Consider the following 16,335-nt stretch of genomic DNA (forward strand, 5'->3'; position numbering starts at 1 on the left):
TAATAAAACCTCCCAGGAAAACGTTCAAGGAACCAGAGTAAAACGTTCTCAGAACCTCCCTGCAACCTAAAAATTAACATTCTCAGAACAGGCAACATGTTCACTTCTGTTCTCAGAATGTTTAAAAAACGTTCAGTTTTACCAGTAAGGAAACATGTGGATTCGTTCCCACAACCAATGTGAAATCAAAAACATAAGTTCCCACAACTTTCAAAAAAACATATATGTTAGCTGGGGTGGCTGTATGTCTGTGTGTGTGTGTGTGTGTGTATGTGTGTGCGTGCATGTGGAAGTGCGTCTGCGCGGGTGTGCGATAGAGAGAGAGTGATAAAAGAAGGGGGGTGGGGGGAATTTGACACTCATGAAGTTATAAATAATGTCTTCACACAATTGTACTTTCTTTCGCTACAGACAACTTTACTGCACTCCAGGCGTCACACCCTGCTGGGTCGCATAGCTCCTTCTATTCTAATTAGTGCACTACTGTCTAAATGCTACAATAAATTCCTGTTTGTAAAATCACTGTGCATAGCAAACAGTGTGCGTGTTCTTTCACAGGCAGAAAATGGTGTATGTGCAATGCTGTTATGAAATAGTCACATCGTAATGAAGTAATACATTGGTGACTGGTGACTTACAGGGGGTAGCGTAGCCTTCACTAAAAGGCGCATCTTCATCCATCAACATGGTTGGACCATATAGCCTTTACCGTTGATGACTGGAGGGCTGATCGTGGATCAGATTCCGTGAAAGCAAAAGCTCGGGGGCACCACAAGACTCAGGACACAACGCCTTGAACCCGTGAGGTCACTACAGAAAACAGTCTGCCAATCAAAATACACCCTCAGCGCCACTGGGATTCGCCTTTCTAAGCCAATCAGAGGCCTGGAAGGACTGAGGAGAAAGGAGAGCAACAACTTATAAAATGTTTCACTTCCACCCATCTTCTCAATTCAGATAAAGTGTCAACAACAACTCCAACTAAGCGGCCTTCACTTTCAACAGAGGCAAACATTGCTTTGTCAATATTTTCACACTCCTCGTTGGATATCGACAAATGCGCCATTCTCCAAGGATTTAACTTGTGTTTTTTCTTGCATGTTGTTATTTTGACGAAGCAAACCGTGGAGGCTGTCCTGTTGCTCCATCGAAGCCAACGTGTAGGCCTTTAAGCTATACGTTTTTGTGGATCCCAGAATATTTCAGAAGTTTGCGGGTTGGTGTTGATTTGGTCGAGAGCAAGGCATCATTGGCGGAGTTTTAGGAGGCATGACAGCACTAGCGGGGGGCATACCGAGGATGATGCGCCCGAACCCACACCAAAACTACCCGCGGGGAGGCTACTCTCTTGAAGGTAGGCTATTGCAAATGGAACCAAGTGCATGTTTCTTGCGTATTGGAAGATTTTGTTTGTTTGTTAATGATTCAATCAGAAAGCAAGTGTTGATATTGTGTCAACTTTGAACAGCTGCAAAACTGTTGTTCATATATAAATACTTGTCTTAGTGTGGCCTTTTAACAGACAATTAACAGTAGGCCTACACATGAACTAACATTTTGACAAGTGAATCAAAGTTGATGTATTCCCTAAATGTGTAGGCTGCTTATTGGAAACTGTAAGTAGCCTACACTAGCCTACTAAGCCATAAACAGTTTGTAGCAATCCCTGGTTCAATTGATTAACATAGTAGCAGATGATCTCAAAACATCAACAATGCTCTTGTTATACATTTTATATTGATTTACATTGTGCACCATCAATTAAGTCTAACCTATGAAATAACAAGAACAATTAAACATTTAGCAAAAGACCGAGATCAAATGGTATGTTATTAACATATTTTCTTGCAACAGGTCTCTCTTGAAAAATATAGCCCCTTTCACTAAGATAGGATAAATAAACGTTAAATAACTAAATATAGGCCTGTTTAGGCTTTTTTTTTTTTTTGCTGCTGTGGTTTACTTTTGTTGTTGTTATTGAATGAAATGCGTTCCCTCCGTCCAGTCTCTACCCCGTTAGGCCAGGGCCGGGTGAACCAGCTCGGTGGGATGTTTATCAACGGCAGACCCCTGCCCAATCACATCCGCCACAAGATCGTGGAGATGGCCCACCACGGCATCCGACCCTGTGTCATTTCCCGCCAGCTTCGAGTCTCCCATGGATGCGTGTCCAAAATCTTGTGCCGGTACCAGGAGACAGGCTCCATCAGGCCCGGGTCCATCGGAGGCAGCAAACCCAAGGTGAGGGCCCTAGAACCGGACTGTATAGCAGCAATGTCTCTGTCAAACTCAACTTAACGGGCTGCACCTCAACATGCCACTAACAGGATACATGTAATTGGGGATGACAGGCCGTTAAACTAAAAGGATATATAATAATTAACAGTTTTGTATGGTATCATTTATTGTCATATGCTATTCATTATTCCGAATACATATTTAATTTATAAGAACTTATTTTATGCGCACTTTCAGCACCATATTATTACAGACTACCAAAACATGGGTTTTGAAAACGATCAAGTAAAATATTAAACTCAACAGAAGTGTATAGCCTGTTAGGCACGGTGTAGCCTAATTTATATATATATAAAAAAATGTGCAATAGCAATCATAGGCCTAATGAAATGTTTCCTGCATCCTTGCCACTTGAAGCAGACAACAACCCCAGATGTGGACAAGAAGATCGAGGAATACAAGAGAGATAACCCGGGCATGTTCAGCTGGGAAATCAGGGATAAATTACTCAAAGACGGGATCTGCGACAGAAACAACATCCCCTCAGGTATTTACATTTTGTTTAAACAAATAATTTAAAACTTAAAGATCTACAACCCAAACATATATTGTAATTATCTTAACCAGAGCATAATGTCCATAATGTAAATGTACGCTACTTAACTAAAATCGTATAAGCCTAGAATAACATTGTACGTTTGCAAACGCCTGGTAAAAAGTGCAGGAGAGGATAGCCTATAGGTCTACTAAAGTAATAAATGCATGCAATAATGACACCGCTATTGCAACAACCGTTAAACATTCTGAAAGTAAAAAAAAACTTTGCCAGATATAAACAGAATTTAGTGAAACTATTGCGAGGTGAAAACCAATCAACAGGTGCTATGACAATATGCATTGGATGTTGGCACTTTCTTCAATTCAAGCATGATTCTTTACTAACAATTTATCCCTTATGTATTTACTTTCAAAGTGAGTTCAATCAGCCGTATCATGCGTTGTAAATTCGGGGGAGTTGGAGGAGAAGATGAGGAGGACGATGATGAAATCCAGAAGAGGGAATTGGAAGAGAACGAAAGACGAGCGAAACACAGCATCGACGGCATCCTCGGGGATAGATGTGAGTAATGTTTTAATCAAAAGCAGTGCAACGCTTTGGCGATTTTGAGTAGGCCCAGGACTGTAGGCCACGGTTTCCTTGTTGGACAAGGGTGCAATTTTGGTTTAGAAAATTATTTTTATTTCAGAAGTATGGAATGCTTCTTTTCCTCTCAATTTTCTATATTTGGTTGTGATACAATATGTGTTGAGATGTTGTTTAGAAGTTGTTAAACGTCGGTTAATTCGTTGGCCTCTTGAGACAGTTGAAAATTGGGAGAAATGGGGAATATTAAAAATTTGCTGTTGTCGCTTGAAGATGCTGAATTAGCAGATAACCTGCATATTACACTAAATTCAGATGGGTACGGCCTACATAATGTGCAGAGAAAAAATGCAGAATTGAATTAGAATACCCATATAATATGATAAATGTAAATATAATCATGGACCATTACTATTTAATTAAATACCTAAATCGTTTACTAAATAATTTTTTTGGACGCGTGACTGCGTGTAACTTTTTTTGTGGTTGGTTTGTCAAGCGGAATGATTGCTGTGCAGATATGAGATAGATATTGAATTTAAAAAACGAATATTTAAGCATTTGAAAATAACAACTCTTTTGGTGGTTTTCTGCAATACAGGCCTAGCCTAACTTTATGAATATGGAATTTTGAGTTGCATGCCTGTGTTTATACTAAACGAATCTTTTGCAAAAGGCAAACGTTTCCATATGAAGTTGATCAAACATTTGCCCAACTGTTCCGTCCCCCATAAAAAAACGGTTCCTCCGCACACAATCGGACACTTGAGGATGAACTTGCCGGACAAAGGCGCGAGAGTCTATTGAGACTCACACTTCGGTTTCAAGCGCACAAAGGCCTGCTATAGCAAGCGGCTCAGTGGTGTACAAAAAGACGCCAAAGCTTTTCAAAATGTGTAGAGAAAGGGAGAAAAAATGCGCTGACAAAAGGCTGGGAGAAGACATTATGGACCCGCAATGAGCGATGAATAATTCAGATAACACCAATGGGCAACTCCGGCCGGTTTTATAGACTGCGCGCCGAGAGAAAATGGCCGTTTTCAACGAGAAAATGTTCATTTGGAGACTTTTTCAGCGTTAAGAGATGCGTTTGCTATTCAGACTCAGAGAGAACGAGACAGCATCCTATCTCCCCCTATGTCCTGGATTTTTCCCGAACACCTGTTGCCTGGTGACCTGTTGGTTTTTCAGGAAAGTAGGCTATTTTTTCAGAAACTGACTTTTTTAAACATACAATTTAAGAAATGTGAACAAAGCCTATTCCAAGTTCATAACAAGGTTTCGGGAGGGACACATTGCCTGTTTACATTTTTTTTGTGGGGTGGGGGGGGGGGGGGGGGGATTAAATTATTTTCACTTATAGCAAATACCAGCCCAAATACATATCTGAAGAACTCAACAATGTTTTTCTTTTTACACATTTTCCAAGCATCATCAAATGATTAGGCCTTTCTTATCGCACTTTTACTCATGTGTTTAGACTCGTTGCGCAGGAGGCATGGTCTGCTTACTATTCCTGACTACTCCTTACATCAGTCATCGCAGTGTAAACCCTTTCTAGTAGATTAAACTCAAACCTTTTATTTCTTCCCACTTTCATCTAGGGACAAAGCCCGCCCAGTCCTCTTCGCCCGGGGCGCGCGCATTCATGCCATATGTATAGCCGCTTTCCTGCCCTTTCCAGGCGAGGCATCGCGAATACAGATCAGGATAGGCAATTTACTTTGTTAACCTTTTAAAATATATTCTCCCAGTTTGGTTAAGATTTTTCCTGCGGGGTTGGAACAAATTTGTAGGCTTGTGTCTTTGTCCACCACAATCTATAGCCCATTTATGGAGATGTGATAGTGCTCTTTTGATTATGGTTGTGTTTCGATATCTGATATTATTCCCCTCCATTTTCTCTGTTATCTATTCGTGCTGGTGATGCTTTGTTTAGATAGATTATACAGACTTGCAGATATTGTGAGATAGGCTTATGATTAGGATATAGATATTGTACGTTAGGAACAACCAGGCATGATAAAACGTTGCAACAAGTGTGCACAACAAGTTACGTTAAATTGTTATTACGACCTATAGATGTATCACAGTATGATTTACAGCCTATTTATTTGAAAATATGCCAAACGTCTGAATGGACTAAACGTTGTTCTTTTTATGTGTTATTTAGATTCAAGAAATATAGTTGAGCGTTTTGGGAAGAATTCTTCTAGGTATTTTCCCTTTAATTCAGTACCTCGACTCCTTGTTACATTGCCAGACTAATCCTCTTAATCTTATCCACAATGACAACATTAACTCATTAGCTCAGAGCAAACACAAGTGTTGATAATGGCATATCTGAAATGTTGTTTACTCAAATTATATTCCAATTCAAACACAGTCCAATGACTACTTTCCCTTTTCCCTCAGTCTGCAATGGCCATATGTAATTCTCCTATCCTCTTGTGTGTGTCTGTAGAAGTAGTTGATCTTGTTGTTTTCTTTTCCCTTTAAAGCTCTTCATTAGAATGTGAAAAGGCTGTCTTGGGTATGGAGAGGGTGTCTTCTGGCCAAATATTGATTAAGTAGGTGTTTGTAGAGGCTATTGTTGCAGGAGAGAGGACTGTTCCTCTCTGCCTCTTTCTCCTCGGCCTCCATTGTTGGCTATCCTTAAGTGCAGAGATCAAAGCTGCTCTATTTTGATTTATTTGTCTGGGAAAAGGCCACTGTTGAGTTCAGTGGGATAAAGTAGCTATACTGGGACCAGGTAGCTACTACTAGATCTGCATGGCATTACAGGGCACCTAGAGCATTCTGGGAAAAGGATGCCCCCAAGCAAATGGTAAATGTCGAATCTGATGTTAAACGATTGCATTTCCTGTTTAAGGGAATAGTTGAGTTCAGGGGAAACAAAATGTTGAATGTATAAATTCGATTGTTTATATATAATTAAGAATATTATGGTGATTGACCAATTATTTAACAGTAGTTTAAAAATATATAACAGAAATTGGGGACATAGTAAATACTTTCTATTAGTATGAACACATTCATTTGGTTCAAAAATTGTCTGCAGAAAGTACTCAACCTTGTCAATCTTGCATGAACAAATTCCATAAAGGATACCGGCATGGAAGTGGCCTCCTAAACTGAATGAATGGTTTCATATTAATTAATCAATAAATACTGGCACATTAACTGCCTCCTAATGAATGACACCACCTTTCTCTGTATATGACTATAACACCAACGGACACCCCTTTAGCCTCATTTAGCTAATTAAAATAACCAAAGTCATGAAAGAGGAGTAGCCTACTCTTGCAGATTCCATTTATGACAATGGGGGGGGGGGGGGAGAGAAAAGCTCAGAAATACAAACAGTCAAAGGGATAACTTATCTTGAAAGGGAATCCCGCGGTGCCAAATTGAATAAGCCCAGTTCTTTCAAATCTGCCATGGTGAACGCAGTCAACATGTAATAATTGGTTTCATTGAGGCACATTCACAAAATCTGCTCCCATTCTCCTGGCTCCATTGTCCTGGGGCAGGCAAATAGCCAGGGGGACAGGAGGAATCAAGTGCTGACAAAACATGAAAGATTTAGCTGCTTTTGTCAAAGAAACTGAGTAGGACTTTGTTTGTGTAAATAAAGTGGGAAAACTGGCTCCCCACTACTTTGGCATGGACTGAGAGAGTTTGGAGAGAGAGGATAGAGAGAGAGGGGGGGGGGGGGGGAGAGTAGAGGGAAAGAGAGAACAGAGAAACAGAAAAAAAGTGAGAGCCATTTTTAAACGTGGCATGCATAGACCGTAATATGCAAACTCTGCAATCATTCGGTTGAAGCTAAATCTATAGGGAATCATATCAATGGCCGCTGTGATTTGTGTATATACACAAACTCTATAAACCAATTAGAATGTTCCATAATGTCTTTTCTCCCAGGGCATTCAGAAATTTCAATAAACGCATGTCTCTCACTCAGTCAGTAATAGCCAACCATGTCAGGAACACACCAATACCCCCCTCAGACACAACAGCGGAAACCTTTAGGGAAGATAGACATTGATTTTCTATAACGTTGTATATTTGTCAGCGGTCCGTGCATTTTTACGCTGACTTAGTGAAGCAGAGGGATTGAGAGACGGAGAGAGAGAGACTATCTCCAGTCATAACAAACAACAGTGCCTCATTGCGACCAGTGGAATGTTTTCTACCGACTACTTTCCATCTCTGCCTCCAGGCAAAGCAGTAGAGAAATCCAGCCACTGGGATAGAGAAGAGAAATAGCTGAGTCTTGACTCTGTGTGCGATCACTGGCTGTCTCCCTGCCTGGGTTATTACTACTTATGTAAACACTGGCTGTCTCCCTGCCTGGGTTATTACTACTTATGTAAACACTGGCTGTCTCCCTGCCTGGGTTATTACTACTTATGTAAACACTGGCTGTCTCCCTGCCTGGGTTATTACTACTTATATTAACACTGGCTGTCTCCCTGCCTGGGTTATTACTACTTATATAAACACTGGCTGTCTCCCTGCCTGGGTTATTACTACTTATGTAAACACTGGCTGTCTCCCTGCCTGGGTTATTACTACTTATGTAAACACTGGCTGTCTCCCTGCCTGGGTTATTACTACTTATATTAACACTGGCTGTCTCCCTGCCTGGGTTATTACTACTTATGTAAACACTGGCTGTCTTTCTGCCTGGATTATTACTACTTATATTAACACTGGCTGTCTCCCTGCCTGGGTTATTACTACTTATGTAAACACTGGCTGTCTCCCTGCCTGGGTTATTACTACTTATATTAACACTGGCTGTCTCCCTGCCTGGGTTATTACTACTTATATTAACACTGGCTGTCTCCCTGCCTGGGTTATTACTACTTATATTAACACTGGCTGTCTCCCTGCCTGGGTTATTACTACTTATATTAACACTGGCTGTCTCCCTGCCTGGGTTATTACTACTTATATAAACACTGGCTGTCTCCCTGCCTGGGTTATTACTACTTATATAAACACTGGCTGTCTCCCTGCCTGGGTTATTACTACTTATATTAACACTGGCTGTCTCCCTGCCTGGGTTATTACTACTTATATTAACACTGGCTGTCTCCCTGCCTGGGTTATTACTACTTATATACACACTGGCTGTCTCTCTGCCTGGGTTATTACTACTTATATAAACACTGTCTGTCTCCCTGCCTGGGTTATTACTACTTATATACACACTGGCTGTCTCCATGCCTGGGTTATTACTACTTATATAAACACTGGCTGTCTCTCTGCCTGGGTTATTACTACTTATATACACACTGGCTGTCTCCCTGCCTGGGTTATTACAACTTATATAAACACTGGCTGTCTCCCTGCCTGGGTTATTACTACTTATATACACACTGGCTGTCTCCATGCCTGGGTTATTACTACTTATATAAACACTGGCTGTCTCTCTGCCTGGGTTATTACTACTTATATACACACTGGCTGTCTCCCTGCCTGAGTTATTACTACTTATATACACACTGGCTGTCTCCCTGCCTGGGTTATTACAACTTATATACACACTGGCTGTCTCTCTGCCTGGGTTATTACAACTTATATACACACTGGCTGTCTCTCTGCCTGGGTTATTACTACTTATATACACACTGGCTGTCTCTCTGCCTGGGTTATTACTACTTATATAAACACTGGCTGTCTCCCTGCCTGGGTTATTACTACTTATATAAACACTGGCTGTCTCCCTGCCTGGGTTATTACTACTTATGTAAACACTGGCTGTCTCCCTGCCTGGGTTATTACAACTTATATTAACACTGGCTGTCTCCCTGCCTGGGTTATTACTACTTATGTAAACACTGGCTGTCTCCCTGCCTGGGTTATTACTACTTATGTAAACACTGGCTGTCTCCCTGCCTGGGTTATTACTACTTATATAAACACTGGCTGGCTCCCTGCCTGGGTTATTACTACTTATATAAACACTGGCTGTCTCCCTGCCTGGGTTATTACTACTTATATAAACACTGGCTGTCTCCCTGCCTGGGTTATTACTACTTATATACACACTGGCTGTCTCTCTGCCTGGGTTATTACTACTTATATAAACACTGGCTGTCTCCCTGCCTGGGTTATTACTACTTATATAAACCCATCTTAACTTGGCCAGTGGAACTGTATTGTGACAGTATTGTACACCAGAAACCCAAATTCACAATACCTGGAATATAGCAACTCTTTCTAGGAGATTGATGTTGGATGGAGCGATCAGAATTCATTCAGGGCTGAGAGTTTTTATTAACACCAATAGATGAATAAATTATGTATCCCAGATCATTTGGTGTTTGGTGTCATCCCAAGTAGTCAAACATAGAGGCAGTTTAGTGTCATACACATTTTTGATTAACTTATGTGTTTGGTCTTAAATTTTTCCACTTGGATGTTTCCTGGTGTTTTTTGGATCAAGTTAAGATGAAAGTTCACTTCTTTGAAGTTGTAGCTTATTTTTGACTTCTGTAGTGTGTTGTCGTTTCCTGCGAACCATTTTATAAACTCGTAAGCTCAGCTATTAAGTAAGCAACGTCCAGATTCTCCTGTCTAGCATACTTAGAGAATGTACACTAACGTTTGAAAAGTTTGGGGTCACTTGGAAACGACCTTGTTTTTGAAAGAAAAGCATTTTTTTTGTCCATTAAAATAACATAAAATTGATCAGAAATACAGTGTAGAAATTGTTAATGTTGTAAATGACTATTGTAGTTGGAAACGGCTGATTTGTAATGGAATATCTACATTGATGTACAGAGGCCCACTATCAGCAACCATCACTCCTGTGTTCCAATGACACGTTGTGTTAGTTAATCCAAGTTTATCATTTTAAAAGGCTAATTGATCATTAGAAAACCCTTTTGCAATTATGTTAGCACAGCTGAAAACTGTTGTTTTGATTAAATAAGCAATAAAACTGGCCTTCTTTATACTTGTTGAGTATCTGGAGCATCAGCATTTGTGGGTTCGATTACAGGCTCAAAATGGACAGAAACAAATAACTTTCTCCTGAAACTCGTCAGTCTATTCTTGTTCTGAGAAATGAAGGCTATTCCTTGAAAGAAATTGCCAAGAAACTGAAGTACAACGCTGTGTACTACTTCTATCACAGAACAGCGTAAACTGGCTCTAACCAGAATAGAAAGAGGAGTGGGAGGCCCCGGTGCAAAACTGAGCAAGAGGACAAGTACATTAGAGTGTCTAGTTTGAGAAACAGACGCCTCACAAGTCCTCAACTGGCAGCTTCATTAAGTTGTACCCGTAAAACACCCGTCTCAACGTCAACAGTGAAGAGGCGACTCCGGGATGCTGGCCTTCTAGGCAGAGATGCAAAGAAAAAGTCATATCTCAGACTGGCCAATAAAAATAAAAGATTAAGATGGGCAAAAGAACACAGACACTGGACAGAGGAACTCTGCCTAGAAGGCTAGCGTCCCGGAGACACCTCTTCACTGTTGACGTTGAGACTGGTGTTTTGCAGATACTATTTCATGAAGCTGCCAGTTGAGGACTTGTGAGGCATCTGTTTCTCAAACTAGACACTCTAATGTACTTGTCCTCTTGCTTAGTTGTGCACCAGGGCATCCCACTCCTCTTTCTATTCAGAAAGAGTTTCAGAAGAATGTTATTTGTTCCTGGCCATTTTGAGCCTGTAATTGAACCCACACATGCTGATGCTCCAGATACTCAACAAGTCTAAAGAAGGCCAGTTTTATTGCTTCTTTAATCAGTCACTGAAGAGCTCAACGTGGCACTGTCATAGGATGCCACCTTTCCAACAAGTCAATTTGTCAAATTTCTGCCCTGTTGCAGCTGCCCCGGTCAACTGTAAGTGCTGTTAAGTGGAAACGTCATGGAGCAACAACGTCTCAGCCGCGAAGTGGTAGGCCACACAAGCTCACAAAACGGGACCGCTGAGTGCTGAAGCTCATAGCACGTAAAAACCGTCTGTCCTCGATTGCAACACTCACTACTGAGTTCCAAACTGCCTCTGGAAGCAACGTGAGCACAATTACTGTTCGTCGGGAGCTTCATGAAATGGGGTTCCATGGCAGAGCAGCGCCACACAAGCCTAAGATCACCATGCCAAGCGTCGGCTGGAGTGTTGTAAAGCTCGCCGCCATTGGATTCTGGAGCAGTGGAAACGCATTCTTTGGAGTGATGAATCATGCTTCACCAACTGGCAGTCCGACAGACAAATCTGGATTCGGCGGATTCTAGGAGAACGCTACCTGCCCCAATGCACAGTGCCAACTGTAAAGTTTGGTGGAGGAGGAATAATGGTCTGGGGCTGTTCTTCATGGTTCGGGCTAGGCCACTTAGTTCCAGTGAAGGGAAATCTTCATGTTACAGCATACAATGACATTCTAAACGATTTTGTGCTTCCAACTTTGTGGCAAAAGTTTGGGCTAGACCCTTTCCTGTTTCAGCATGACAATGCCCCTGTGTACAAAGTGAGGTCCATACAGAAATGCGTTTGTCGAGATCAGTGTGGAACAACTTAACTGGCCTGCACAGAACCCTGACCTCAACCCCACCGAACATCTTTGGGATGAATTGGAACACCGACAGCAAGTCAGACCTTATCTCCCAACATCAGTGCCCGACCTCACTAATGCTCTTGTGGCTGAATGGAATCAAGTCCCCATAGCAATGTTCCAACATCTAGTGGAAAGCCTTCCCAGAGGAGTGGAGGCTGTTATAGCAGCAAAGGATGGACCAACTCCATATTAATGCCCATGATTTTGGAATGAGATGTTCGACGAGCAGGTGTCCACATACTTTTGCTCATGTAGTGTATGTTAGCGGTGCATTCAAAAGCATCCCCCTCCCTATTCACTCCCTTATTTATCTCCTCTCACCCTGGCTATACACACCACATTTACTTCAGCCTATGTCAAAGTATCACTCTCAAGACTCTCTCTCAAGAAAATCCACACTGGTTTATCTGCAAGTGAATACAGGCTCTATGCTTCATTAAATCCTCTTTCTGTGCTGGCACCCGCATTGTGAGGACTGTGATATTAATTCAAAGGACAATTAATGAATGCAGGCCAACTTTGAAGTGAGGGAGCGGGGTCCTGCCCTGGGCCTGCCTCTCGTCACTGATGGACTCCCGTCACATTCTCCCCACTGCCCAGAGAGACAGTTTGAAGTGGCTGAAAGAGAAAGAGAGAAGAAGAGAGAAGAGAAGAGTGGCCAATACAAGGTCAAGGAGAACGCTCTATTTCCTTGGAAGTATTAGTTAAGCAAAACTCTGTGATGGTGGAGGATAAAGGAGTTTGGAGAGAATGAGGTCGGGGGGGGGGGGGGGGGGGGTAGGGGGCGAGGGTAGTTCTGGCAAAAAAGGTTTCGATACAATGAGATAGTTAATTGAGTAAAGCCAGACAGCGTTGTCAATCACTTAACTTGGTTTAGCCTTGCTTCTTTATTATTTTTTAAGAGCGGTTTAGTTCGGCGCAGAATGGAATGGACACGGTGGAGTCATTTCGTTGCTCTTTTTAGCCGTGTTTTCTCACGGAAAAGAGCAAAAGAAAAAGGTCTGCTTTTGTTTTCGCGTCTTTGTGCATCTCGATTAGACGCAAACATTATCCAAGCACTATGAGATACGCCTATTAAATTGAAAAAATATCAGAAGGTTAAAATATAGAAACCAGGACAGACAGACTAACCAGCAAAAGGAGAAACAGAAAGAAAGACACGTCACAGCCTAGAGAATGTGTTATGGAAAAGAAGAGAAACTTAGGAATGCCACGGTGGTTGAACTCTCTGGCCGTTCACTGCCTATGAAGTTTTTGTGGAGGGGTGATGTTGGCCTGTAAAGGGGTCAGCAGCCCACCTCTGCTCCTCTCCTGCCCCCCTCCCCTTTATGATAGTACATGGGGGTGTAGTTTGGCAGGGTCAGAGTGCGACTTAGGGTCACTGCCTGTTAAAACTATCTCCTCGTCAGGAAGAGAAGGTTAGAATAATGTTTAGTTCACCATGACAGCTAATGGACTCCCGTTCTATTTCTCTGGGCTAATAGAACATATTACATAGACATCCAATATTATAGGAATCTTGTAGGTTTTTCTGATATTATTGCATGGATGTGTAAAGCTAAAGTGAATTGGAATGATGCTGGTGGTTGCTTGGTGTGAGGCTATGAGAGTAGGCCCACTAGGCCCGTTATGCACCTGGGGAGCGGGTGGCTTGGGCGGCTGGGCCGGGGTGGGTCGGTGCTGCAGGGAGCGGCAGACTGGCCTGTTCATGTGGCCCTGCATGGGTGCTGTGACACTGCTTTGTCCCTTCTCTGGGGGTGGCAATGCCACCGTGAAACTGTCACCTCACTCCACCCCACTGGAACTAAATAATAAGATGCCCCATACTGGGTCCACATAATGCCCTGCACAGGGCCGTTTGGGGCTTTTTGCCACTTCAGCTATATTAGAGAGTGATACATCTTTTTAACGTCATATCGCTGACTCTCTTTGTGTGTGATCTCCGCAGCCCGCTCTCCAATCGCTCTCTCTCTCTCTCTCTCTCTCTCTCTCTCTCTCTCTCTCTCTCTCTCTCTCTCTCTCTCTCTCTCTCTCTCTCTCTCTCTCTCTCTCTCTCTCTCTCTCTCTCTCTCTCTCTCTCTCTCTCTCTCTCTCTCTCCAGCTCTCTCCTCATCTCTCTCTCTCTCTCTCTCTCTCTCTCTCTCGCCCTCCATCCCTGCTCCATCCCTCCTCCTTCGTCCCTACCTCCCTCATTCCCAGGCAGCTGCAACAGACTCCTGGGGGCTCCTTAGCAAGTCAAGTGAGAGCCAGGCCCCGCTCCCCTCTTCCTCCCCATCCTCCCCTCTTTCTCCTCCTTTTCTCACCACACTGTTAACTCCAGCTGGGGCCATAAGCTGTCAGTTAACCATTATACCCTGTGTGCATCTGCTGGGTCTAGCCCTAGCTTTTCCCTGTCACGCCTCCATGGCGATGATGTACTGTTTTATTCAGTGAGTCAGCCATCCAGTCCTGCTCTCTGAAAGGGCCAGATCTACTTCCCTGTGCAAATAACTAGTTAATTTGTCTCTTCTGCCTTTTGTTTTGGGTGCAGGGGAACACATGTCAGCAGCTCAATTACCCTCTCTATTAAGAGCCCCTAGAGGAAGGGCCGCCCGGCCCTACGACCAGCCCCGTCATAAACGGCCCCATATGGCCCTCTCTCTAAACCCTTTCTCTCTATTTAGACCTACTGTATCTCTCTTTTTCTGTTGCTTTCTGTCTCTTTCTGGATTCTCTCTCTCCTTCTATCCGGCTCAGTCCTTCTGGCTCTTTCTCTATCTCTTTTCTCTTTCTCCATCAGTCTCCTTCAATATGCCTCTTTTTCTTCCTCTCTCCCTCTCTCCCTCTCTTTCTCTCCCTTTCTACGTCTTTATGCTGAGATTGCAAAGTCAGAGCGTGTGTATTAGTGACTGTGTGTTTTGTATTTGTGTGTGTGTATTGGCAACTCTGTGTGCGGGTGTGTTTGCTTGTGTTTGCTTGTGTGTGATTGTGTGTGTGTGTGTGTGTGTGTGTGTGTTTGTGTGTGTATTGGCGACTCTGTGTGCGGGTGTGTTTGCTTGTGTGTGATTGTGTGTGTGTGTGTGTGTGTTTGTGTGTGTATTGGCGAGTCGTGACTCTGTGTGTGTGTATGTGTGTGTCAGCCACTATGTGTGTGCATTATGTGTCTCCTCGTGTTAACATCTCAGAGTAGGGTGGAGAGGGAATGCTTGCCAGGGTGTGTCTTGGCCACTGCACTCTACACAGTCAACAAGCCCAGTCAGTCCCTATTTGAGGTCTGGTCTGTGTGGAGGTTTTCCTCTACTGTTAAATACAGTTCTGCTAGAGGTGATTGTAATGGACAGCGACAGTCTGACGGTTCACATCTCTGTGTGTGTGCCATGCCTGTCAGCTTCCTGGATCCATAAACCATTTCGTTTAGTTAAGGTTTGTGTGTGTGCTTTTGGCAATGTCAGTCCTCTGTAAATCGATGTGGGCGTGTCTGCATGTGTTAGCGCGGGTTTCTGTGTGAACGGCATATACATTTTTATACAACTTTTTTTTAACCTTTATTTAAGAAGAGAGTCATGCTGAGACCACGGTCTCTTTCACAGATGAGCCCTGTATACACGTCAATACACAACAATTACACTATACATACAGTTGAAGTCTGAAGTTTATATACACCTTAGCCAAATACATTTAAACTCAGTTTTTCACAATTCCTGACATTTAATCCTGGTAAAAAAATTCCCTGTTTTAGGTCAGTTAGGATCACCACTTTATTTTAAGAATGTGAAATGTCAGAATAATAGTACAGAGAATGATTTATTTCAGCTTTTATTTCTTTCATCACATTCCCAGTGGGCCAGAAGTTTACATACACTCAATTCATATTTGGTAGCATTGCCTTTAAATTGTTTAACTTGGATCAAACGTTTCGGGTAGCCTTCCACAAGCTTCCCACAATAAGTTGGGTGAATTTTGTCCCACTCCTTGTGACAGAGCTGAGGTCAGGATTTGTGATGGCCACTCCAATACCTTGACTTTGTTGTCCTTAAGCCATTTTGCCACAACTTTGGAAGCATGTTTGTGGTCATTGTCCATTTGGAAGACCCATTTGCGACCAAGTTTAAACTTTCTGACTGACGTCTTGAGATGTTGCTTCAATATATCTACATAATTTCTCTCCTATGATGCCATCTATTTTGTGAAGTGCACCAGTCCCTCCTGCAGCAAAGCACCCCCACAACATGATGCTGGGCGTGTCTGTGCTTCACGGTTGGGATGATGTTCTTCTGCTTGCAAGACTCCCCCTTTTTCCTCCAAACATAACGATGGTCATTATGGCCAAACAGTTCTATTTTTGTTTCATCAGACCAGAGGACATTTCTCCAAAAAGTACAATCTTTGTCC

The 16,335-nt window shown here is 42.7% G+C and overlaps 1 protein-coding gene across 4 annotated transcripts in view; it reads left to right on the forward strand.

Annotated features, from left to right (window-relative positions):
* The first annotated feature begins 860 nt into the window (after nucleotides 1-860).
* The window catches only part of LOC129814180 (paired box protein Pax-3-like), a 36,312-nt gene continuing 20,837 nt past the window's right edge, over nucleotides 861-16,335 (forward strand). For 2 of the 4 annotated variants that reach the window (XM_055867077.1, XM_055867078.1), the window contains exons 1-4: nucleotides 862-1,354; nucleotides 2,006-2,241; nucleotides 2,656-2,785; nucleotides 3,212-3,358. In XM_055867077.1, coding sequence (XP_055723052.1) covers nucleotides 1,270-1,354; nucleotides 2,006-2,241; nucleotides 2,656-2,785; nucleotides 3,212-3,358 — 598 coding nt within the window. In that variant the 5' untranslated portion in view covers nucleotides 862-1,269. Of the gene's footprint in view, nucleotides 1,355-2,005; nucleotides 2,242-2,655; nucleotides 2,786-3,211; nucleotides 3,359-16,335 lie in introns of all 4 variants that reach the window. The other 2 variants (XM_055867080.1, XM_055867079.1) reach the window with 2 other exon arrangements.

The sequence above is a fragment of the Salvelinus fontinalis genome, chromosome 17 (assembly GCF_029448725.1).
Source record: "Salvelinus fontinalis isolate EN_2023a chromosome 17, ASM2944872v1, whole genome shotgun sequence".
In the NCBI taxonomy this organism is placed as follows: Eukaryota; Metazoa; Chordata; class Actinopteri; order Salmoniformes; family Salmonidae; genus Salvelinus; species Salvelinus fontinalis.